Source organism: Nilaparvata lugens, chromosome 8 (genome assembly GCF_014356525.2).
Source record: "Nilaparvata lugens isolate BPH chromosome 8, ASM1435652v1, whole genome shotgun sequence".
Taxonomy (NCBI): Eukaryota; Metazoa; Arthropoda; class Insecta; order Hemiptera; family Delphacidae; genus Nilaparvata; species Nilaparvata lugens.
In genome coordinates this window covers 15,054,657-15,082,649 of record NC_052511.1, presented here as the reverse complement: position 1 = coordinate 15,082,649, position 27,993 = coordinate 15,054,657, and the positions used below count along the sequence as shown (strand labels likewise).

At 31.2% G+C, this 27,993-nt stretch overlaps 1 protein-coding gene across 1 annotated transcript; it reads left to right on the top strand.

Annotated features, from left to right (window-relative positions):
• Positions 1 to 38: 38 nt before the first annotated feature.
• LOC111064147 (aminopeptidase N) lies at positions 39 to 27,536 on the top strand. The gene is made up of 16 exons (XM_039434061.1): positions 39 to 569; positions 5,416 to 5,659; positions 7,168 to 7,326; positions 8,516 to 8,719; positions 9,140 to 9,250; positions 10,228 to 10,411; positions 11,449 to 11,602; positions 12,115 to 12,208; positions 12,979 to 13,150; positions 14,656 to 14,845; positions 15,950 to 16,224; positions 17,485 to 17,672; positions 18,724 to 18,891; positions 19,360 to 19,503; positions 26,023 to 26,104; positions 26,934 to 27,536. Exons 1-16 carry the CDS (start codon positions 389 to 391, stop codon positions 27,246 to 27,248), a joined length of 2,865 nt encoding a protein of 954 aa, XP_039289995.1. The 5' UTR covers positions 39 to 388; the 3' UTR covers positions 27,249 to 27,536.
• Positions 27,537 to 27,993: the final 457 nt, after the last annotated feature.

The following is a 27,993-nucleotide window of genomic DNA, read 5'->3' as shown; positions in this document are numbered from 1 at the left end:
TCCATTGATAAAAATAAGAATACGGATGTCTGTAGTGATAACAGAACTTGTTGAAAGGGAAGCTTCATCAACACGATATGTGCGACATTTTTCTAATTAAAGTTGAAGCGATATTATTCAACAGGAAAATAGCCGTGAATAGGTTGACTCTCTCATTCTCTCTCTCTCAATTGTCTTATCAGAGACCAGCAGGTAAGGCGACCGTGTTTGCCAATTGAAAATGTTATAAAACTACAAAGAACAATGCGCTCAGATCTGTTCTTGACTTAGGTAGTGTAAGAGAGAGTCTTGGCATAGAACGTGGAGCATTCAGCTATTCAGTGTCTCAGTTAAATACATCGTTTAACTAGCTTCAAGTTAACTACTGTGTCCCATAGTGAATGTCAACATGAGGATTTTTTGGAACTCTGTTTTTGGTTTTGTGTTTCTGATATACAACATAAATGCTGCCAATATACAACTGAACCAAAAAGTCAAGCCGAAATTTTATTGGATTGGAATTGACGCGTTGGATTTTGATGTTGCTGAGTTTAAAGGTATAATTTTTATTTTTATCTTTACATCTTCATTGGGCCCATCTTCATCCAAGCAGAATAATGCACTTTCAATACGTAAACTCAATATATAGCATTGAGCCAACTGGATAGTTGATTACATGTTAAGTAACTAAAATTATTCTTGTTTCCATATTCGTTTGAGAGGAGAGTGTTGTGTTCATAGCGAGCCTTCAAGTTTGATCAATGATTGTGATAATGTAAAGCATATTTGCGATTTTTACAATAGAGAGACAAACCAAAATTCTATAAAGACAGGTTATTGAGAGTTTCAAAAGTTCAGGAAAATTTCTGACTATAAAACTATAGTGGACCTATCTTATTCAATTCTTTAGGAATAGAATTTATCATTTTTCCCCATATATAATAAAAATGAAAATGTAAATACCCATATACTGGATATGGAGATCAAATCAAGTGACCTACTCCTACATTACAAAATTTATGAGTCACATAAAAAGTGAAAAGTGATAACTTTTGAACCATGATTAAGCTATTACGTATGTTGAGTCACAGGCTATGCATATCTGTTTTTAAAGGAGAGCGTGATGATTCCAATGATGGCGAATCACATTGAATTAAAAATCTGCGAAGGAACGGATTAAAGTAGGCCTACTACTTGTAAACATTTTTTTTTCAATGATGATTCTCATTATTATGAACTCCAGGCTTGTGCGTGGGTGATAAGACGGATGATGACGAGGAATCAATGGTCGTTTCAGGTGTGTTCCGAGCCACCCATAATATTCCAATATTATTTTGGAACCACATCACTCTCATTTGTTTTAATAGTAGGCCTTCAACCATCCATTAATCGTTGATGATGAAAAAAATGAGTAAAGCCTCTTTAGATTGTGCAATTATGACGTGCTGTGAGTACTAAGTTATAAGTAGACAATAAACACATTCAAACAACATTATCTGTGCTTGTTGAGAAAAACAAAGAGCAATGAAGATAAGTACTGTCTACCGTAGAGTACAAGTACAGATGGCATTACATCACTTAGAATACTTAACTATTAATATTCTATTATAGCATCATTTAGGTATCAAGAGAGTTTAAAGGGAGTGGAAAAGATTGGATAAAGGCCTGACAAATAGGCATTGAAAATATATTCTTCTCCTTTTGAGTAGGTAATAAGAGTCAGTCATGAGAGGGGGGTGTTTTATATTAAAAGAGAACCCTCTCAAAATGTGCTCAATTTTCAACTGAGCATTTTCCTGTTATTATTCGTGAGAGGTTGAAGAAAACACGTGTGAAAGTCCTCTCTACAAATAAGTCTTATCGAAGAGTGAATTTTCTTCTTGTGAGTAATGAAAGTCAGACAAGGGGCGGGATTTACATTGCAAGAGTATCCTTTCAAAATGGTATGAAATTTTACCTACGAATTTTCTGTTAATTTTGGGGAAAGAGAAATCGAAGAAGAGTTGAGTCTTAGAAAAAAGATGAATCCTCTCACAAAATTCTGTAAGAAACAGCAATAACTAAGGGTACTCACAGGGGGGTGGTGGGTTTTGGACGCAGACTGGGTCTAAATCGAAACTTGGGGGGTGGAGGTAATTCCCAAAGTTGAGCAGTGTTCAAAGTGACTGATGTCAACAATTTTTTGGGTTCCCAATTTATAGGTGGGGTGTAAGCTGAATGGTTTCTATAAATTTAAGGGGATGCGTCCATAGGCTTGGGAAGGGGGGTGGTGTGCGTGGTCATAACCTTTCACAACATCCATCACACAGTAGTGCTTTCAACAAGACAGTCTCTTGGAAAACGAAATATTGCTGAAACACACAGATTAAGTAGCCTAATTATAATTTCAGAAAATTATAGAAAGACTCATCATATAATCGATTTATCACGGTAACAAGTGGAAACTTTGATAAACAAACCACGGGAGAGAGTTTTCCTTGAAATACTTACTCTACTTATTCCTATTTCCTCCAGAAAGTTACTCATCCATTGTTCCCCATGCATCCTTACCTTGTTCTAATCTTGAATACCCTCAGAAATAACTTCATCAGAACAAAACAGTAGGCGATTATAAAGAATTGTTACGATATTGTTCTCGATCCATCAAGTTATTCGCATGCTCCAAACAAATATAGGAAAGATATGTAGTTTGTTTGGAATAATTGAACATTGAAATTGATAAAGTAGCCTTGATGACCTTGAAGGCAAGACATTCCCAGCAGAAACTTGCATTAACTTAGACCTTCTTCATCGTAAATCAATGCGTGTGTAGCAGGAAACCAGCAATGATTATCCAATGTCACTGTTATAAGTTAATTATTCATGAAATGAAAGTGATGTTTTTAGCTCGAACTCGTGCAATGGAATTAATTGATTGGCGTCAACACATACTTCAAAGTGGGAACCTGAAAGTAGTTATTATTATTCTTATTCTAAGCTTAAAATCAGCTGAATGTGAAAGGTATTGATTGCTCATAATAAATTCTGATGAAAGATAAACTGTAAAAAACAACAATAATCATTATAAAATTAATTTGCTATTAAATCAAGACTGACAACTCCTCATTGTAGAACAGATAATATTGTTCAAGATAACATTTTTCCTTACTGATTTGAACAGTTGTGCTTTGACACTGTCCAGTAGAGAAAAACCGAGCTATGAATTATTGGTAACACTTTGATGAGCGTTAAGGACTATAATAGCAAGCAATAGCAAGAAGCAAATTGTTTAGGCTATAGCAAGCAATATATATAGGTTTCATAATAAGTAGCCTAAGGATATCGGTATAAAGTCACATCATTTTCGAGTCCAATGGAGGGGTTAAAAATATTCTATTACAAAATGTGAATTAAGTGGATCTTGAAAACCACATTAAATTGATTCATGGTCCGTTTAAATTTTATCCATGTATTATTTCTACTTGGAAGTCTCTCAGATAATATATTCTTAGGACATGGAGTGATCCGTGGCCTATTGGATAAAGTGCTTGCATAGAGATCCCGGGTTCAAACCCTCTCATAGCCAAAAGCTTTTTAACCAGATCACTCCCGTGTTATCGAATAGGCACCTTAAATTGTCGGTGCCGGCTGAAGTATGACAGTCGTAAGGCCCATTGACGACTTAAATTATATTTCAGGCGGTGGGACCTTCCCGCAAGGAACTCCCCATCTACAAAAGCCTTACGAATTTACTTTACTTTTTACTTAGAACATCAATAAATACCAGGCTCAGCCCTATATATCTTCAACCTAGGCCTTGTCTACGTTAATTTCATCTTTAATGACTCTTCTCACATTATCAAAGTCTTCGATAAATAGCTCGTTCAATTGAACTAGATTTAAGGCCTTCAATTTCCACCTTCATTTTATTACATTCACCGCTAAGACACCTTTGTAATATTTGTTTCTCATAAATAGCATATCTGATAATCAATGATCATTCATCATTATATTTATTACTTGATATGGTATTTTTGCAAAATTCCGTTAGCGATCAGTCTATAGCCAGAACAACAAAATTATCGTTCAAGTACGGTATATAATTGGTTGGAAACGTTTGATGACGTACCGTATCTAAATTACTTAGCGAGGAATATTATTAAAATTGATAATAAATATTCAATATGACAGCTTCATAACTATGTCCATACAAAACAACAATAGATATACAAGGTTCTTTGCAAATTTATTGCTAAACTTGGAAGAAATCGATTTTTTTGTGGAGTGTCCAATTTTTCATCTATCTACTAATATATTATCACGGTAAACCTAGTGGTGAGACGACTCACTGTCATGAAAAAGCTTCTTTATTATTAGTCAATGAATAGATTAACTTGTTTCATTGGTATTTCATCAATCATTCAAACAGATTTTGGAACAAAGAATAATGGAGTATTATTGTAAATTGTAGGCAGAAACTTGTTAATTGGTAGATTTAATTCAAATATAATGTAGAGCGAAAACAATAATTCCTCATCAACTATCAGGCCTGCTGTGACCTATTATTATAGGACTAGGTATTTACGATGAGATGACAGAAATTTCGTAAAAACACAAGGCTGCGAACCACGTTTACTATCATAGAACATAAATATATATATATGCTTTATTCAGCTTATATGCACTTACCGTACTAATTCTCTCTCAGATTGAAATAATTTCTAGTCAAATCCTCATTTTCCAGCAAACAGCCCCGAAATGATTTTTCTCTTCGGATTATTATGTATTTTGGCGTGCTGAATTCGAATTTGAAATTTTCAGACATGCCAGAAGGCGGCTTCACCCCCAAACACCTCAGAAACCCCCAAATTTTTTTTAATTTTTCCATCTTATTTCGAAAACCTCGAGCTTTGCATCACCTACAAAATTAAAGACAATAAAATTTAAAAATAAAAATAAATCGAGAGGTCTCGCAGGATTTACAATTTGTGGTTTTGGAGTTAAGGTTCTTCAAATAAGGGGGAAATTTCTCAAGATTTTCAAAAGATTATGGAAAATCACGAATTATACTCTATACAACTTGAGATATTTATGTAGTGAAGATGGATAATAAGATAGCATGTGGGAATACAATCAATTCAGAACAAGATTCCACTGAAATCTTAAAATATAGTATTGAAGGAAGGGGGAATACTAGCAAAAATAGAAAAGCATGTCCTACAGCCAAATACAAATTTCCCATTGTAATTAACTTTTCAAGGACTTCTTATATACCATTTAAAAACCTACTTTCCTTCCCCAATCCCTCAATACTATATCTCAATATTTATGTAGAATCTTCTTCAGAGTTATAATAATTTGAATCTCTACATGATATTCTATTATCCATCGTTATGTCATATAGATTAAAATTAGTGATTTTCCAGAATTTTTGAAAAAAACCCTGACAAATATTCCATTTCAAAACAGTTACACTACATGCCAAGAATTTGACAATACAAGAAGTGACATTATCAAACACAGATGGGGTGAAAACAAAAGCTGAAGCAAAATTGGATGAGGAAAATCAGTTACTGACCATACAGTTTAATAAACTTTTTCTCTCAGGAAAATATAATCTTTCCATATCATACAAAGGAGTAATTCACGATGACATGTCTGGCTTCTATAGGAGTTACTATTATGTTGGTGATGATAAGAGGTATGGTATAGAAATTTTTTCTCTCATTAAATTACGAAAATAATACTGCATGTTTCTAAAATAATCTATTTGGAAATATAGAATATCTCGTGGAAGCATCCTGCTCTTATCAAAAGTTCAATATTGGTAGCACATACTGGTATCTCCATATCCATAGAAATATTTATAAGCCTTTAGTTCCAAGATCAATAAATTAGCATTCACTTCCCACTTTAATATATACAACTCTAAGCAGGGGTGCCTATCCCCCCAATGGTCCATGTTGCAAAACTCCCCCCCCCCCAAAAAATTCTCAAAATTTGGTATCCATTTAGGTACTTAAAAACTGTATATTGAAAAATCCCCCCCCATTTTCCCTAGTTTTTTTCCAAAAATCCCCCCCCAAAATTCAGCCTCATGTCGCAACTTGCGACATCAAAACATGCTGTGAGCACCCCTGACTCTACATACTTCAATGCCTATAGACTCACATAAATATTTAAAGGATATGACTATTTTGGAGATATACATTTCAAATTATTAGAACATCATTTTCCACCTAATATTTTTAAGTGGACTTATGTTAAATCTTATATTCTATAAATGAATAAATGCTTATTTCCCCAAAAAACTAAAACTACAACATCAATTACAGAAACTATTATAGATAGTTCTGTTTACAATTACATACAATTATCAGTTTCAGAAATTTCTTATAATTATATATTTTACATATTAGTGCTTTCTGTGTGGAAATTGACCTATGACTCCACTATGGCATACCATGTTCTAGAGTAGGTATTTTGTTTGTATGACAACCAAGAAGATGGCGGACCTGTCCAAAGATATCGTTGCCACAGTGACGAGTGATTAATTCATTTATTGTAAAAAATTTGACTGCTAGTTATTTTTCTAATAGCAAAAGGGATTTAATAATAAGCATTTCGTGATGGAAAACAACATTGAAATATTTTGTTTGTTTTATTTCTGTGTGCGGATGCGGATTAGTGTTTAGTAAAGTCATTAGGTGTTTAGTTGAGAGTAGGAGTAGTTGTTTGAAATAATGTTTTCTATGTCCTGTCTTCCTTTGCTCATCAACCAATTATTTTGTGTACCGCACTATTGTTTTGAACTGTCTAGGATGATTAATCTGTTTGAAGTTTGCAGGAAGTAGATTATATTATTCTGGAGCTTAATGATTGGAAAGTTTTTTGTATACTGCCTTCCTTGCAACATTATTAAATGGATGACTATAGAGCCTACAATTTTGAATGAAATAAATATTTAGACATTCTACACATCTTCGAAACTATCCAGACATATTTCAATGGATGAGATGTGACTGTTCAAATATTATTTGTAGTTATTGGGATTCACAATAATTCACATATAGTTGAATGGAAAATGCACTCTCATGACTTTAGCTGATACATATCACCACTTACTGTCAGCAATGCTTTAATGGAAAGATTTGATTTTATTATTCATAGATAATGCTAATAAGAGATGTACGGTATTTATTTTTTCAGATGGCTCGGAGCTACTCAATTCGAAGCAACTAATGCAAGAAAAGCCTTTCCTTGTTTCGATGAACCGAAATATCGGACTGGGTTTAATCTGTCAATCAAGGTTGATGGATCATACAGAGTTATATCAAATACAAAACTGAAGTCTGCTGAATCTTATGCGTAAATATCCATTCTTTGTCAAAAATCAATGTCTAAAGTGGAAGGTTGCTGCATGATACAAATCAAAATGAAATTCGAATTCTTTATTCAAAAAATAAATAAACAAACAATGAGATAGATCCCTAAGAACAACATCTAGATGAGCTCAATCATGTTTTGAAAACTAAAGATATTAAGTGTCTATATGATTTTTTATGATGAATAATTGGAGCCCAGCAAAAACGAGATTGCGTGTTGGTGAATCATGAATTGTTTTTCAAGCTACAGTGTAGTTGAACACTTGTTCTAATAACAAGCAAAAACGAAACTATCAAACTACCTATATGGTAATTTTTCATAATTATATAAAAAAATATATGAAAATAGTCAAACTCAACCTATCAATTAGAAAGTTGAAAGAATAATTTGTTACTTATTACAATATTGTTTGTTACTATCACAATAATTATTCTGACATTTATATTGAATGATTCTGGGGCCAGATAGATTATATTTATATGTGTTTTTGGCTAGATTATTAGGAGTGAATGGTACAACATACTTCTCATTTTCTTAACCAACATACTAAATTACTTTCAGAACTAACTTTTTTTGCTGAAATATTTTCTAAAATTATAGTTGACAAGAATATTCAAAACATTATATCTATTCGAAATGTTTTCATCAGGAATATCCCTTTGACAATTGCTGACTTGATAATGTAAATTCTTTCTCAGAGTCAAATATCAATATTCTTCTCAGATAATATAGGCATACATCCAGATTGATAAAATGCAACTTGATAAGTAATGAGTAATATACAAGTAATATTATGTAATGATAATATAGTAATAATAATAGTGATACTATTAATAATATTATGAGTCATGAGTAGGCACATTCAAAATGACTCTAGCATAATTATATGGTTCTGATTTTATCAATAGAAATCGGGATTAATTTTGTTGATAGATGATTTCTCTCAAGATCATCAGTGCATTTTTTTACCTACTACTACCATAGGCCTACAGTATAAAAATTAAAATATTTTTGACAAACAAGCAGCCTACACGCAGTACCGTACCTAGTCGTGCTACGACTATACCGTATATGTCTTATGATTATTATAGTTATAGCTTGCTGATACATTATTCCAATATTGGAGAATATCAATGAGGCTAACAGTTTGTCTGATTTTTTTAAATTTCAGGGGTTATACGACGTACAACTTTGCATCTTATCCAAAAATGCCTAGTTATTTGCTGGGATGGATAATCTATGATCCTAAAACGTTCACATCCCGAGCCATGTCAAAAGATGGAATCGAATACAAAGTATGGGCTCAGAAAGAATACTACAATCAAACAGCATTTGCTTTGAATGTAGCACCAGTGCTTCTCAACTCACTAGTCAAGTAAGACTTTTTAATCTTTAAACTGGATTTTTTTTAGATTAATTCATAAAAATCAAGGTGGCATTCCTTCATTATGAAGTTCATTAAGCTCTAAAGCTCAATATCCCATTTGAGTAGGCTACTCTTATCTATCGAGCTCTCACTATTATCTCAAACAACATCAGTTTGATGGAGAAGAGGGACTTATTTTCTAGAAAGACTCGATGTTCTTCACATTATAGAAATTTCAGGATCATTATTGAAAGTTCATTCTTTATAATCATCTTATAAGTGCATAGTTATTATTGGTTCAATAGATAGTATTAAGTACCGTACCTATATATATTGTATGATTTCCATAATATTATCAGAATGATGAGATAAATCAGGTACCGTTGACGAGAATTGGAAATAAATCAAACATTTCTTTGTGTTTTTCAGATATACTGGACTGGATTACAAAATTGAAGGGGAAATGGAGAAAATGGACCAAATTGCAGTGCCTGATTTCGATGCTGGAGCCATGGAGAACTGGGGACTTGTAACTTATCGGTACCTATAAATATATTTTATCATTGTGGATTTATATGAGTTGAACTTCATCAAGAATAAGATCTATATTACCGTATTCTTTATAAAGAATATCTTTACTAAAGATATTATTGACTTCCAGTAATTGGTAAGAAAAATGAACTTATCCATTGGAAATGTACAAATACCATTTCTAGGAACCGTAATCTAATATCAATTTGAAAATTTATCAATCTAAATAAAAACTATTATAAATTCAACCAATTTTAGTACCGTATCAGTAGCCTTTTTGAGGAGTAATGATTGCTGAGGATTTATATGATCATGTATACTCATCAATTTCCATTGCTAATACTTTAAGTTTCAGGATAAATATAATGATACATTTGTTCAATTGTCATTCTCTAAGCCGACGCAATAAAAAAAATATTGTTCATTCTTGTACTGAATTCACAATAATTTTGCCTACCTTAAGATATGATTCGTGCTTTTCTGAAATTTTAACAGAAATTTGACTTATTCAACAGAAGTTTGAATATAGCCTACTGTATCATTCAAAAAATTTTCTAAGATACGGTAACGTGTTTTTCAAATTACAAAAGTTGAATATTATCAAATCCCACAGATGAAAGTGATAAATATACAATGGAAGTCCACCGAAACGATCATTGTTCTTCAATCATATAATATATAAATATGAAGATAATAAATGAGTGATAGTACGGTATGTTAAAATATGATTGATTGTTTCTCTATAATAATAGTTATAATGATATAGGTTTGATAGATCTTATAAATATTGATACAAATGATTCATTTTGATATGGACTATGGACTTACGGTATATTATAATATTGGAAATAACTTTGAAGTCTTGAAAGTTTTACTGTATTCATTAAAACTTTGTAGATTTTGAATTCTGGATAGCGGTATATTATTAACGTTTATTCAACTCGTAAGAATTCAATTCTTAAATTTATTCTCATTCTCTTCAATAGGGAAAGTGGACTTTTATATGATGAGAAGCTGACATCAACCGAGACAAAAAGAAACATATTGATGGTAATAGCGCATGAGTTCACCCATCAGTGGTTCGGGAATCTCAATACTTTGGAATGGTGGAGCTATATATGGTTGAATGAGGCATTTGCACGATTCTTCCAGTATTTCATTCCTGCAAAGGTAAGAAAGCAAAGTGCGCTGATTTTATGGAGATACAATTACATTTATACAAGGTCACATACAAATGTAGGCCAACAAAAAATAACATTATTTCAGTTAAAATAATCTACTTTAACATTTCTGTCGGAACAAACGAGATGTTAGATTTTTATATTTTTATGCTCTATTGTGTCGAAATGTCAAAAATGTATAAAATGACATGAACTTTTCAAAACGATAAGACATTGGTATATAAGTAGTAGAAATGGTGATTGATCATTGTGTATAAGTAGTTGATGAATATTTTCTCACTGGGAATTGATCATGATCCAATAGACAGTGGAAAATGTATGGACATTTCACTCAACTGAAAATAAAATTAGTGTCCAAAAAAATTTCTTGGATTCCCAAAGTTTACTGGAGTTTCAACTGTCCATTCTTGTTCCCTGATAGTAATTATTCTTGATACGTAAATCCAATTTTAGCAATATTTTAATTACGGTGAGCACCAATGATTGTAATAAAGCCTGCTCTGATATTCTAACTTTTTATTATTTGTAACTCCTGTAACTTCTATATTCAGGACAATTATGCTGATCAATAGAATAGAAACTGATGATGGGTGATAAAAACTGTTAGGGAAATATGATTGTTACATAAGATATGATGCTAAAATTAATTTTTTCACCAGAATAATTCTGTGGTGAACAACAAATCATACTGTGAATATCATGATACTGGTTGGACATAAGATATGCTTCAAAAGAAGTACAGTACCAAATAACCATAGGATATGCAATTCTCTATCATCTCTACTTATTTCGTGAATATTTCGTATGAATTTTGAGTCTAAAAAATTAGAATTTTTATTTTTATATCCTCCTCCTTTTCAACAAAGCATTGTTTTAATGTACGCTACCTATTGTGTAGGCCCAGGCTAGTGATCCAATACATTGAGATAGGCCTATGTAATTTTCATAGTATGGAGGAATATGGATTCAAAAATATAAGTTCAATAATAGTTTTATAATATGAGTATATTATCATGATTTGATCAGGAGTATCCCGAATGGAAACTGGATGAACAATTTGTTGTGAATGCTCTCCAAGTTGCTCTGGACTTCGACTCAAAACCAGTTCACCCTATGACCAGCGAGATCACACATCACAAGAATATCTCAGCTATGTTTGATACGATAAGTTATAGCAAAGGTAAGTGAACTTCATCCATAACGTGATGTAGTGTGATCCAATACAGAAATATATAAATCTTTGTATTGATAAATTTGAATGAATTGAAAAATGTACGACTTGTCTGATAATTTCATTTGATTTGGAGCTCAATAATATTTATACCACCTTGATTCTTCCAACAATAATGATTTGTTAGACCTTGAAAATCAATTCACTTCAAGTTTGTTCTAATTTTGTTACATTTTTTCAGTCTTTCTGCTTCATCCATTCTCTTGTCATTATGAAGATAGAGCCTACTTATTTTTCCCTCATTGTTAATTTATTCTTATCTTCACACTAATGTTCTGTTGGGTTATGTTAGGCCTACTGCATAATTCATCAATGATGGACCATTCCATGAATACTACTAGGGTATAAACTAATATTATATACCGTATATATATTCTTATTATATATTAGCCTACCTATTTATAATGAATATAGCTATAATGAATCCAACTTATATTTATTTCCCTCCCATATTTATTTAGGAGCTTCAGTTGTAAGAATGATGGAGCATACTCTTACACCCGAGAAGTTCCAAAAAGGCTTGCACACCTACTTATCAGCCAAAAAACGATCAACGTAAGTATCATAAGTTTAAGCCTCCAAATCTCTGTGATAATATCAATGATTTGGACTCAATAGCTATAAAAAGTTGCCAATTTCAAAGTCGATGAGATGGGCACATTTTCTTGAAAGGCGTATTTCGAGAGCACAGTTTTAGAACATTTTTGTGGTACAGTACCATTCTCAAAAAATGTGCTCTTTTGGGTGGTGCCAGCTTCACTGAGCTCTGAATCACTTTTGTGGTGCAGGAGTCAATAGTGACGAATTTCTATTTTTCTTATGTACGGTACATATTATATTATATCCTGCATGTAAGAGTGCTACATAAAAGCTCAAGTGCATTCATATATAAAAAACAAAATCAGTAAACCAATTTTATACAATGGATGAAACAAATTAATCAATTTATTATTCTTTATTCAGTACGAACTCATCAACTTGGAAGCTTATTTCAGTAATTTATTAATGAACCCATATAGAAAAAATCATTATATAAGATTTTGAAAAAGGGATGCGGTATACTATCTATAAATTATTCTAAATAGGTAATTAGAAATAAATAGAATAAGAAAAAATTGTGGAATGTGGAAATATTCTACGCAATACTAATTTATCATTATTCATGTTTGAATAGGACACACAAATTTCATAAGAAATTTAAAGGATTACGTTGTATTCAGTCTATATAATCGTGTCAAATGTATTCATTGTCAAAGGTGCATATCAATAAATACATTTTTCAGAGATTAATCACCTCTAAATCTCTAATTTTTATATAATTTCAGCCAAGTATCGATTCCTGACGATTTATTCAATCTGGTATCATCTGTTATGAGTGACGAAGATAATAAAAACTTCAACTTCAAGAATGTTTTTAAAACATGGACTGAAAAATCCGGCTTCCCTTTGATAACGGTCACAAGAGATTACAATAAGAAATCAGCCTTTGTTGAACAGGTAAGCTTTCATGCCTGAATAAGAATGGTTACAGCCTAGAGCCTACTACACTTCTCCAACTGTATTCGAGAAAGTATCAATTGCAATTGAGAATAGTCATTTGTATTTGAGAAAACATCAGATGTAAATGAGAATAGTCAATTGTATTTGAGAAGTCATCACTTGTACTTGAGAATAGTGAATTTTATTTGAGAAAGTATCATTTCAATTCGAGAACATACGATTTGAAATCGAGAAGTTGTCATTTGTAATATTGGGAAATGATTTTAAAAAACCAGTGCTTCCAGTACTTATATTTTTAATAACTGTAATCACAAAAAATAATATGATAATATATATTTAATATTTCAATAAAACGTTTAGTTTTCGAATAAAAAAATATTTTCAAGTCCCAAAATCCATTGAAGAATTGCCGAATTGCTTGATCAAGAGATTCATTTGATTGATGATGAAGTTCAATAATTGCGCCTTGAACATAGAGAATTTGATCTTCATCAAGTGCAATATTACACAAAATGTTTGGAGGCAAAAGTCGTGTTGCCAATACATACATAGAAAAATTATACTCATTATAATCATTCGTAAACAGTACAGGGGAAATCATTTCACTATTGAAAATATTAATTTGCACTCATGCAAAGCCTACGGTAGTAATTATTGGAATACATAATAGTACACAATATCATTCCTGCTCAAATCAAAACTGTACGGTACTGTAGGCTACAGAAGAGCCACGACATGTCAATTGGAAAATTTTCTCATTTTCAATAATTGATATCTTCTCATTCACATTTGACGATTTCTCAAATCCAATTCACTACTCTCAATTACATGTGATGACTTCCCAAATACAATTGACTATTCCTCATTAACATCTGACATTCTCTCAATTACAAGTGCCTATTCTCAAATACAATTGATACTTTCTCAAATTAACTTGATACTTTCTCAAATAAAATTGGAAAAGGTGTAGTATCATCATTCCATCAGTTTCCATGATTTGGTAGTTTTGATCATTATCAACATCCACTGAAAAATTTGAATGTTGATGAAAAATAAATTTTATTTTATTTGAAAATGCTTTCAAGAGTACTTTTGGTACCATATACTATAATCTACGAATACATTCTCAGTAGGCTCTGGTTCAATAAGTATTGAGAATAAAGCACACTCATGAGCACTTGTTCAAATAATCTATATAATATTATAAAGTCTACAATAAAAACTATTTTTTATTCATTTTATTGGTAAGGAGTTCTGTTATGCTTATATTATGTTGGAATAAATCGAATTTGAATTTCAAATTTGTTCTTTGAAGCAAATTCAACGGTATATTCAAACGTGTTTTGAATCTTTCAGCATATTTATAATTTCTTTATTTCTACATCGCTATTTGATAGTTTTCTTATAGAATTACCACAAAAATAATAATTCTTTCATCATTAGCTTATTTAAAATAATAAAAGTGATTATATAAATACAATAGTTCATCATTATTTTTTTAGAAACGATTCCTCTATAAGCATAAAAAGAATGATACCACTACCTGGTATGTACCCCTCACTTACACATCACAAGCAGAGTCTAACTTCAACGATGTATCTATCAAGCAATGGATGACTCCAAATGATACAAGTATAACTATTGACAATATAGCTGGAGATGGATGGGTTATATTCAACGTACAACATAAAGGTAAGCCTGAAGTGTCTATTTAGGAAAAGTTGTATTTCCAATTAATTATCCCACTGGAAGTTTTTTCATAATTTGTTAGTTTAGGAGGAAAAACTAGCAAATTATATAGCATTTGGGATCATAAATACATAGGTAGAATGCATTAAATCGTAATTTTCAGATTTATTCAAGAAAGATCTACTTCTCAATTATGAATTTATGTAAACATTCTTCATCAACTAGGGTACTGCTATTATCAATAAACTGTATAGTAGGATAACAACTGAAACAATCATTAGGCCTACCAATAATTTTTTTCAGTCTACATATAGATTCTTGATAAGAAAAAATCTTCAGAAATAATTTCCTCGGTCTTGAAGACCTTATAGGTTCAATTTCGCAAATTGATCCTAATTCTGAATTCACCAAGATTAGGCTGATAGGCCTACGTTACTGATGTTTGAAATCAATTATTGAGAAATTTCCATGTATTTCCAACAATGGCACAAAAATAATTGATTGAACAGTCTCTAAAACTGGCTAATCCTGTCTCACAGCAATAAGGTTCAGCAATAATACTCTTCAGTAAATTTATGGATTGCAAATATTTTGAATAGTCTTCTTCGACGAACTTGATAAAAATTTCCATCTCATGATGCAGTAGTGCTTCAATTCTGGAAAAATATTAGTTCATTTTCAAACACATTATGATAGATATGCAATGAATATTATCACCTGTGTACCGTATTGAAAATATTATTACGGTATCAGTAAAATATGCTATAGGTATTGAATGTTAGAGAATCGATAGGATCATGCACTATATAAGCTCAATAGAACAAGTTTTATATTTTATGTATTGTGTAAGTGTAATAATGTAGGTAGTTAAGAGCTTTAATCCTTGGAAGCAAAAATCACAATTTCATTGACAAGTTTTGAAATCATATGAAGTGATTTTGAAGAAGGTATATATCACAAAACATCCTTGATAGGTGAAATCATATAATAATATAATTGTATGTATAATATTAATTAAGATGATATTGGTTTTATAGTCTTCATAGAATAAACAACCAAATATTCTAATGTTTTTAAGTAAAAGAAGTTTGGTGCTTCATCTTCCAGGTTTCTATAGAGTCAACTACGATGAAGAAAACTGGATGAAAATTGTCGAACAACTGAAGAATGATCACTCAAAAATCGGGGCAGTGAACAGAGCTCAGTTGATCGACGATGCTTACAGCTTGGCGCGGGCTGGAGAAATCAACCACACGGTCGCATTTGAAATCACAAGTTATTTGCGTAAAGAAACCGATTATGTGCCATGGGTTGCCGCCATTCGCCATTTCAAACACATGCTCAATCATTTTCATGAGTCTCCCGATTATGAAAAATTGACGGTGAGAACAATAATTTCAAAAATATCATTGCTCAAAGAACTTTACATTTAAAAACAGAGGCAGTGTCCAATCAATTGCTGAAGACAAACATGGTCATTTGAAATTTAAATACCCCAGCATACACTGTATAGGTACTGTAGGCTCTATCTATCTATATACCTCCATGGAGTATTAGTTGCTATTTAAAAGCCACAGAGGGAATAAAAATATTAAAACATAAAAAAATAAACAATAGAAACATAAACTGTCGGTCCCGGCTGAAGTATGACAGTTGTCAAGGCCCAATGACGGCTCAAATTATATATTCAGGCGGTGAGACCTTCCCGCAAGGGACTCCCCACCAACAAAAGCCATACGAATTTACAGTTATAAAACAATAGACTTTTCCTCATCTATATGCTATAGGTATAGCCTAGGCATACTCAATTGAAATCAGAGCAGTTTTGAGCTGAGCCAGTAGGCCTCTCACAGTCATACTATGATCTTTACTATAGAGAACATTATTTATTTATAACAAATAAATAATCATGCATTTTTTCCTAATAAATGCATTAATTCATATGAATTAGATAATGCATAATATAGTGATAAATTCCAGTTCATTTCACTGATTTGGAAGGAATCATAGTTTGAGAGTGATTAAAATTTTCTATGAGTTGTTGAGTAACATTATTAAATGATAATATCATAATTGTTATTAACGCAATATATGGCCCTATATAAGAATATTCCTAGCTATAGTGGAGTAGATTATAATGAGTTTATTGTGCTCCGAGAGGATCTAGGTATATTTTTGTAATCAAACCAATCAATTGAAAATATTGAATAGAATTGATAGAATATGATTTGTTTATCATGTTTGTGATAATACAGACTGATCATTAAGCCATTCGGTGATAATTCCTCAGTGGAAGTTATTCACCAAATTTCATAAACTCCATTTATTTGCAGCTCTACCAATATAATAGTTCTATATAAGTGGGCTATATACAACAAAACTAAAAATTACGGAAACCAATAATGAAAATAATATTCATGAATATACTACCTATGATTCTAAAGTGGGTTTTGGATTCGTATTATGGAATGCTATTATGGAATGCTATTATTCATCAAGCATTCATATTATGTGGCCGGTGACTTTATAAAATTATCATCAACTTACTAAGTAATGGATATGATATTATTGAAGTTAAAAATTATGTAGATAATGTTACAAATCGAACAATAATTTTTTTCAAATCGAAAATGGTTTTACAGAAATACTTCTTGGAACTTGTCAGCCCAATTGTGAGCCATGTCACATTCAAGGAATCAAATACTGAATCAGTTGTAACAAAATTGACAAGAATCACTGTACTATCCTTCGCTTCTAAAGTTGGACATCAGGAGGCTGAATCGAATGCCGCAAAAATAGCAAAAGACTTGGCTTCAACAATGAATACACAGTGAGACATTATTTTAAAGCTTGGTTTGATATTTTTACAATATCATATACTATATTTTATTTTTGAAATGATTTGCAAGAGCCAGAAATTCATTCACTTATTCCCTCAGAATTCCTCATATTTATTGAGTAATATAATAAAATATATTGGATAGCAGTTATCACTTTCCACACCGAAATATTGACATTATTAGAGTGTGACGACAGCTCTATGATTGATATAAATTTCTATATGATATATATTGCTATATTGATATATTGCTATTGCTATATTATATGAGCTATGATATGATTGATTCGGATGCTCGTGAAATTATAGAGAATGCAGATTTATAATAAAAACCAAATAATCAATTTGTCATGATGATGAAAAATGAAACTTTATTATAGCAGTAGGCCTTTAGTATTTTTAAATGTAATCCCTGAAAAGTAGATTACCTTAGTGATTTGATAATCGCACTTAAAGTGCTTAGTGATAAGGCTAGAAGTGATAATGATTGTTTGAAATCAATCATTCAAAAATAATAAAGGTACCAAAATGCTTTACCTATGAGATTTTTAGACAAAAAATTTTCTTCACTTGCCTGCTATTTTAAAAAAAATTTTTTTTTGTTGAAAGCATTCAACTCAGGCTACCAATAAATTTGGAAAATATATGAAATTTTAAAAAAATATTGAAATGTTTATTCAACTGTGCAATTATGAGAACCAACATTAAGAAGTTAAAAAAACTTATAAGCAATTATAATGATATAATTAAGCACTTTCTAGGCAGAGCTTTGCGTGAAAATTGTTTAATTTAAGAAATTCAGTACAGCCTAGTAGATAGTAGCATAGAAGAATGATGGCATAAGCTTTATGCTTTATTCCATATATGGTTATAGTAGTTGTAGTAGTGGGAGTAGGCTATGAATAGTTCATAGAAATTCAAGTATAGTATTAGTAGGTAGGCTATGGAAATAGTATAGAAGATATCAACTGCAATCTATCAAAAACAGAGATAAATTATTGGAATAGTTTTATCACTTGCATTTTTATCCACTTCTCCACAGGTTCTCTGCTGATGTCCAGAAGGCTCTCCTTTGTCAAGGCATCAAATCGACTAATATATCCATTTGGAGAAAACTATTTAAACAACTTGAAGATCTGGAATCTCCAACGCAGATCAACGACTTTATAAGGGCTCTAGCTTGCACTCATGATCCTGAAGCAATTACTGAGTAAGTCAATAATTAAGTCATTTGAGTAAGTCTTTAAAGTGTACGGTGTATATCAATTAGCTAATCTGGTCAACTTTGGGATTGGAATTGAATTATTTATAAAATATTATTCCCTTATAACTGTAGTCCGCCTTATATGAATGTTGTGTTTATTTATTTATCAGGTTAGCAAAAACAATACAACGATCGGAAAAGAAAAAAACAGGCTATTGCCCAAAACTTCTTCAATTTCCTTACTTAGTTTCAAATTGTCCAAATATTATACATAGTCCATGTCCATTTTAATTTCTACACAAAATCACAATCTGAAAATATAAATTAGAATAAAACAAACAATTTTAAATTTGGATAGATTGGTAATAAAACTTTCTATGTTGGAAAGAATACTTTACTGTCCATTTACTTTACATCATCCAAATTTCATTCCTACATTTGAAATAAAAAATCCGAATTTCATCATTTTTTCAGATATCTCAATAAAACGATTGACAAAGACTCTGTTATAAGAATGCAAGACGACCGTACAGTTTTCTCTGGTCTAGCATCATCACCGATTGGAGCAAAAACAGTCATCAAATTTGTACGCAACAACTATGAACAGCTGATACAATTGTGAGTAGAGATCATTTTTCATGACTTGTTTTGGGGAGAAGAACTGTATTCACACTGAAAATTCTCTTTATCACTTCGTTCATCGTCTTTAAAAATAATATGGAGTATTACTGAACAATGGATATAATAATCAGAGTTTATTAAGAGATCCATACTGTAATATTACATTTTTTCTCGATTGGAATCGAATCTTCAATTCGAGATCTATAAAACTTTATAGCAAATATCAGAGTAATCGATATACGGACAACTTTTTGACTGAGAATTTATCATATATAATTGTGTTGCTTGTTCCATGGTATCACCGAAAAAACAAACTCTGTAAACAGAGTTAACAGAATTAACAGATCATATAGATGATATATAAATTAAAAATAACAATTTCGAAATAAAGTTTTATTGAGAACAAATGTAAAATGTGAATTCTAAACTTGTAATTTATAATTTTTTGGTGACGTGTCTGTGAAGTCGTCACTGGTTTGAGTTGTCTTTGCTCTTTACTGGTAGGCTTCCTTTTTCTCTAAAAAAATGGTGGCTGGCTATTGAAGGTGTTTTGTGCTCTCTGAATATTTTTCTATTTAATTGAAATTTTAATGTTTTAAATTGAGTTTTGAACAGTTTATAGTGTTCTAATTTTTGTCTATAATTATTTCTTGTGTTTACAAGCCTATAGCCATTGTTTTTTCAACTACATAAGTGGATAAGTATTTAGCTCGTAATGATTTTAGATGCTTAAGTGTGTAAGGTATTGTTCTTTGTGGATTTGTGTTATATATTGCCAAAATTCTTCTGAAGATTATAAGTTGGTTTGCTCCGAAAACTGGATTTCTCATTCATAGGCAATAGATCCATTCATAGTTTATCAAGAATCTATTACGTTGGAGCCGATAACTTTCCTTAGGTTAATAGATGGAAAATGCTATCCAACCGATTTAGGAGAAATTGGTAGCACGGCAAATGTTACCCCTGTGTGGGACCGAATTACAAAATAAATATGTCCCAAATGGTACGCCCTGGTGTGGGACTCAAACTACAAAATATATCCCTGGTTATAAAAATTATTGGTAGGATAGATATCTTGATAGATTGTGAATGGGAGATGCTGCTGAGTGGGAAATCAGTTCGAGAAAGTTCAGGTTCTAATGAGTAAATATTTTTTACGCAGTAGCAAGATGGAGAACAATAAAAATAATGAAGTTTTATCCAGTGAAAACATTCAAAACTTAGATGAAGAATCACAAGATTTAGACCTAACCTTAAACAATGACTCAAACGATAGTGTAGCTGTAAGTGAAAACGTTTCAAATGTAACAATCCATGAGAAAGTAGTAGAAATATCAAATGAAACAAGTATGGTAGGAGCTAAAAATGATATAAATCTTATAGCATTCCTAACACAAAGGTTTGATAATTTGAAACAAGATCAAAATGCTAGGTTTGATGATATGAAGCAAGAATTTGCTAGCATTAGATTAGAGCAGGTTAGTATAAACCTTCTATTGAAAGATGCACATGAAACATTGAGTGATAATCATGAAGATGAAAACAAATTGAAGCAGGATGATAGTAGTGTTGAGATACAAGATCAATTAGTTCAAGTTTCAGATAATGTAGGCCTATTTAATGTTATTGAAAAAGTAAATCCTAGTGAGATAGTAGAATTGAGTAATGTAGTAGGTAAGGAGTTGCCTTTATTGAAAGTCAACAGTGAAGAAAGTAGTATTGCCAAATTGATAGTTAGGAAAACAGTAAGTAAATTGAATGTTTACATGAGACAGGTTTCTGTAGAGGTTAGAAACAATGTAAACAAAATGAATCTTGCTTTGAATCAAGTTGATGAATTCAACTTTCAACTGAAAATTGAAAAGGTGTATGCAAAGCATTATCTAGTGAACATGACTGATTTTTGTGAGCAAAATGGCTTTGTTGAAACAAATGAACCCATGAATAAAATCATGTTCTTGAAGAAAACAAAGCACAAAGTCTCCATTGATGTGTTAGTATTCAAAGGTTGTTTCAAGTTGCTTACTTACAAGATGATGACAGTGAATCACATGATGAAAGGGTATACCCCAGCACACAATGATTAGGAATCCTGTGTTATGCCGGATTCAGAATAGCATAATCGCTACGCAGTGTATGGTAAGAGTCCATAATTGTGTCTTTTTTCTTTCCTGTAGCCTATTTTTCTTGGCCCTTAATCTTTTCAAATTTCGATTCTTTCCTGTCTTTGTGTAATGTTCAGTAAATTTCTTCTATTATGCATATCTTAACCAATCTTGTCCATAGTCATTTGAATTTGTAAATTTGAATTTGTATTCTTCTGAAATAATATTAGAAGTTAAAATAGTAGCTTATTTTCCTAATCTTTAAATTGTTGATAAAACTTAACTTTTCTAAAATCTATCCATTGTAGTGTAAATAATTGTTTGCTTGCGGTATATTTTTTCATCATGTATTACATATTTTAATTATGTCTATTTTTTTGTCAAGTATCATATTAGGTAATTAGGTTTTTCAGAGCAAATTATGTCTCATTTTCTCATTTTCAGTATATTTTTATTAAATATACTTCCTTATGAAAGTTTAGAACTGACATGTAGGATAGGCTCTAATTGATCTTTCTCCTCTTTGTATTATTTAGGAAATTTATTTACCCAATTTTCTTTTTCTCTTATTTGTATTTTTTAGGGAACTTATTTACCCATTATCCATTATCTTGATCGTCTTTGTATTGTAATCTTGAAATGTTTGTATTCATTATACAGTTTTCAAATTCTGAAATTATTTAAAAAATAAATGGTTCAATTTAGAACATGCTGAAATTTTATCTTATGTATAAATTCTTTTGTTGTAATAATAAAACTTCAAAATCTGAAAGTATTAATAATTGTGTCAATATAAATGAAAGTTAACTTGAATAATAATGTTTTCATTAATAAAACGTCTTGTCATATTATTAATTGAAATGAGCTAAAGGTTAAAATTTCTCTAATGTTTTTGTAATTGATGTCTTTTTCTAAACTTTTGAAAACTGCTCTATAAATTTTGATATGATTGATTATCATTTGAAATGGATGCTGGAGTGTATGTAGAATTTTTAGTGGGGTTTGTTGATTAGAATTTTGCTGGTATGTGATTGTTTTTTGAGATGGAAAACCATTATTGCCTAAAGAAGAAATGACCAGAAGGTTATGACTTAGAGAGGCAGTAATGAGATAATATTTTTTTGTGTTGATTACTTATGTTGATTGCCATAGATGCAAAATAATGATTAATAATGTTGATTGCCATAGATGCAGATTACTTATGAATATTGATTGCCTTTGAAGCAAAATATTATTGATGTTTTGAATGATTTCTTGTTTAATGATTGATAGTAAAGTTTTGTCTTGAAATGTAGTTTGTGTTTAGAACATTGAAAAGTCGAAATAAACTATAGTATCCAACAAACGATGATTAATAATATTGAATAATTTGCTTTCCATAAAATATTTGAACAATGAATAAATGGAAATGAAATTATTTTTTCTATTAGAATTTTGTAATTGATGTCTCCATATTCACAATTTATGTATTGCTGACTGTATAATAAGATGTTAACAAATTTCATTTTTATATTGATTATATACTTAGAAATAATTTTCATGTGTATTAGATTGTATTGGTAGCCTAATCAAAATTTTCCTTTTAGTTTATAAGCATTTTAAGATAACAGGTACAACATGGACATTAACATTGAAATAATTATCACGTGAATCTCGAAATCGGCAACAAGTGAACGCCATGAAGAGTGTTAAGAACATTTGGGTGATTTTCGAACTAGTGTGACTCATCAATTGAATATCTACACCAATATCTACACCAATAACTACGCCACTATCTACACTGATGCCTATGCCAATATCAACATCAATATCTGCTCTGATGTCAATGTCAACGCCAATATCTACACCAATAACTACGCCAATATCTACACCAATATCTACACCAATAACTACGCCACTATCTACACTGATGCCTATACCAATATCAATGCCAATAACTGCTCTGATGTCAATGTCAACGCCAATATCTACACCAATATCTACACCAATAACTACACCGATGTCTACGCCAATGCCTACGCCGATGCCTGTGCTGATGCCAATGCCAATATCTATGCTGATGCCTGCGCCGATGCCAATGCCTGCGCCAATGTTGATGCCAATGCCAACGCCAATGCAGACACCAAAGCATACGCCAATGACAATGCCAACGCTTATTGCTGACCATGTTACTCAAACTTCAACACTACCACATTACCTGGAGTTAATTGCCATCCATGTTCACGTTCGTAACTTTGAATTCAAATAACAGTCACAGTATCATGAAAGAATGATTGAAAAAAAATCCTCTCCTAAATTATTCCTGTATGTAGAACTCTGAACCTTGAAAGCTGAAAATATCAAAAAACCAAACCTTACCTAAATTAATCCTCACCTAAGTTAATCCTGTATGCAGCGTCTATCTCTTTGCCAAAAAACAAATTACATTGTCATTTCAAGCCTGAAATGTACATTGTATAATTACAAATATGATACAAATTTACGTGACTCTGTATCGAGTTTGGTATGCAGCCGTCTACTACAAACATGAGGCAATGCTAACTGAGATGTCACCTGTATCGAGTTTGATATGCATCAGTCGACTACAAGTATCAGCCCAACACTACCTGCATCCAGATCAGCCCAACACTACGAGTATTCGGATCAGCCCAACACTAACGTCATCTCACTGGAGTCACACTCAACTGAAAATCATACTGAGTGCCTTAACGGACTGTTTTCCAAAATTTGCATCGATAAAATCAACCGCGTCAATAGTAAAAGAAATGAAAATTTTTTGATTTATTGAAATTTTATGTGAAAATTAAATGTAACAATTCATCAATTCATTTAAAAAAAAAAAATAATAATTTTTTTTATTCAACATACTAAATTTTTTATGCAATAAAAATTGAATTTTTCTATCTATTAAATTTATGTGCAATTTCAAAAACTATTCTTTATATATTAAACTTTCTGTAGAGATATTTTCCTTTAAATTATAAAGCTAAATCAAAAGTAATTTTGATATTCTAAACTTTGAAATATTGTTTGGAAACATATAACAAATGCTATTGATGAATTTTTATAATAATTTTCAATAGTATAGGATGACATGTAATGTTTTTCTAGAAAAAATTGTTACTGTTGTCGAATTAAAATTTCAACAATTTCCATTTGTGTCAATGTAATTTTTTCTTTAAATTTTCAAACAGTAAAATTTTTTATGTCAAGAGGGGGGTATTTGTAATATTACATTTTTTCTCGATTGGGATCGAATCTTCAATTCGAGATCTATAAAACTTTATAGCAAATATCAGAGTAATCGATATACGGACAACTTTTTGACTGAGAATTTATCATATATAGTTGTGTTGCTTGTTCCATGGTATCACCGAAAAAACAAACTCTGTAAACAGAGTTAACAGAATTAACAGATCATATAGATGATATATAAATTAAAAATAACAATTTCGAAATAAAGTTTTATTGAGAACAAATGTAAAATGTGAATTCTAAACTTGTAATTTATAATTTTTGGTGACGTGTCCGTGGAGTCGTCACTGGTTTGAGTTGTCTTTGCTCTTTACTGGTAGGCTTCCTTTTTCTCTAAAAAAATGGTGGCTGGCTATTGAAGGTGTTTTGTGCTCTCTGAATATTTTTCTATTTAATTGAAATTTTAATGTTTTAAATTGAGTTTTGAACAGTTTATAGTGTTCTAATTTTTGTCTATAATTATTTCTTGTGTTTACAAGCCTATAGCCATTGTTTTTTCAACTACATAGTGGATAAGTATTTAGCTCGTAATGATTTTAGATGCTTAAGTGTGTAAGGTATTGTTCTTTGTGGATTTGTGTTATATATTGCCAAAATTCTTCTGAAGATTATAAGTTGGTTTGCTCCGAAAACTGGATTTCTCATTCATAGGCAATAGATCCATTCATAGTTTATCAAGAATCTATTACGTTGGAGCCGATAACTTTCCTTAGGTTAATAGATGGAAAATGCTATCCAACCGATTTAGGAGAAATTGGTAGCACGGCAATACTTTTCATTGACCATTAGAGTCGTTGAGGAAGTCAATGACATGTTGACTGGTCTTTCACCTAGATACTTTGCGTCTCACTTGTCTAAACGTCTGAAGACTGCCATTCAATTACCTCTAATAATTATTCTTTCTTCCATAGAACAAATGAATGAGCAATGTAATCTATTAATAGGAAATTTGATGTATTGATTATAATTAACTGTTCAAATCAACTTCAATGAATAACAACACTCAAACAATTCTAAATTTAAACTCCTAAAATAATTACGGTACAGATAACTTACTTTGAACTATACCAAGGCTACATATTCATCGTTCATATGAAAAATCTTCAATGTTGTATTTAAACTTTGATCTTCAATCATATTTTATCTCATTTTTCAGCAATAATGGGAAAGACGAAATATTGAGCGATCTAGTGAGATATGCAAGTGGCTACATTTATAACAGAGATGATCTGGAAGAGGTGAGTCTTGCATTCATAATAAATTGAATTTTTCACTCGAACAATTGTACAGCATAAAAACAGATAAAGATACATTTCTTAGAAAAAAAACTCTCATGGATTGAAATTACTGAGATGTTGCAATTATTAATTTATAATAATTATTTAATTAAAATCTCTCATAGTTGTTCTTCAATCATGATTTTGTAAGTTTCTGTTAACACGAGCAAGAGGCTCGACTTGCACGATTTGAGCAAGAGGCAAACTCTCTTATATATGTTTCCCAGGGCTCTCCTTATTGAGGGAAAATATTTCCAGTAACTTATATTTTTCATTATTGTTTAGAGAAATTTGTTCATGAAAAATTTCGACAATAATTATTGATTCATGTTTTTTTTTTGTATAAAAGTCTATAACATTTCTACATCATTTTTTCAACTAGTTGTGTAGTGAGTTATAGTTATAGTGTTCATGGATTTTCCCCAGATACTTCCTCTGCTGCTGGCACCTTCTGAACAGGGGTTCTCAGTGAGATACTAATTGAATTTCGGTTTGGATAATAAATCATTATTTGAATATTGTTCCTCCGCTACAGATCAAAACTTTCCTCATTTCACAATTGGAAATATAATAATATGATTTTTGGAGAAATGAATGATACAGCTAAGATTTTGTTTGAAGAAATTTGAATGCTACATGTTTTGATTGTATTGTATTTTGTGAACATTGTTTGAAGCTATCAATTTTGATGGATATGATTCAAATGAATAAAGATCTTGCAAAAAAATAAATAGGACTCATCAAATTACCATTCAAATAATACTTTAAAAAATGTGGTTTTTCTTTGCAGATCGAAGGCTTTCTCGAAAATATGACTTCGATCCTGACAGAGGGCACAATCAAGTCAATTAACTCATCAATCTCGAAAATCGAAGAAAATTTCGAATGGAGGTCAAAAAATTGGGATGACATCGTTAACTGGCTGCGCGAGGAGGAAACACACACTGAAGCCCCAACTCCAAGCACTACCTCCACAATCACAACTTCAAAACCAGCCAACACCACATCTAAACCAAGCTCTGCCAATACTATGAGCTCCAGTTTTGCTACTTTTCTTATTGCTGGTGCTGTATTCTTCACTATAACTTTCAAGAACCATCTATAACCTCAAATATTTGTAGAAACTTCATAAATAAATCCTTGCCTTAATTCTTCTTGTTAGACATCCGTTATAGTACAATGAATTCAGAGTTGTAAATATAAAAGTATATTTTTTGGATGTACATTTTCAACTAAGACATTAGTAAAATTATACCTTAACAAACGATTTCTTGCCTTCGAGTTAAAAGAGTCCTGTTTGATGAATTGGAGAAAGCTGTAATATGAAATATAAAGTGGTGTATTTTTTGAATTTACAAGACTCATTATATTCTGAAATGATGTTCTACAGTCATACTGTTCATTCTCTATCCAATCACTGTTCCTAATCATTGAGCATGTGTAGAATATAATGAATTACATTAGAAATCGGTGGTGCAACTGTTAGCCTACGGAAAATCCAAATAAGGAATTGTACGTTCTTTAATCAGGGGTAGAAGGGGAAACGAGGATGCATTTTCAAAAACACTTTAAAAATAATTTTGGGCAGCTAATAACTGAGTTTGGGAAATGCAGTGTGGGTGTTCATCCTCCTTATCCTACTTTAAATAAATTATCCTCTATTTTATACGTCTTGTAATTTTTTCAGTTTTTGTATTGTCTTCTTGTGTTTGCAATTTGTATGCCTATGTGTTTTGCAATATCATTCTAAAAAGTTGAGAGAGCTTCATGATACTAGAGATATCACGCACATGAAGAAAATAATAGTTAAAGAAAAGTTCCTTCCCGACAAATTCCTCGATTCTAATACA

Coding starts and splice junctions, on each gene's coding strand:
- LOC111064147 (XM_039434061.1), top strand. CDS start 389: ATGAGGATTTTTTGGAACTCTGTTTTTGGTTTTGTGTTTCTGATATAC. Junction 570..5,415: donor TTTTATCTTTACATCTTCAT/TGGGCCCATCTT, acceptor GACAAATATTCC/ATTTCAAAACAGTTACACTA. Junction 17,673..18,723: donor GCTTCAACAATGAATACACA/GTGAGACATTAT, acceptor ACTTCTCCACAG/GTTCTCTGCTGATGTCCAGA.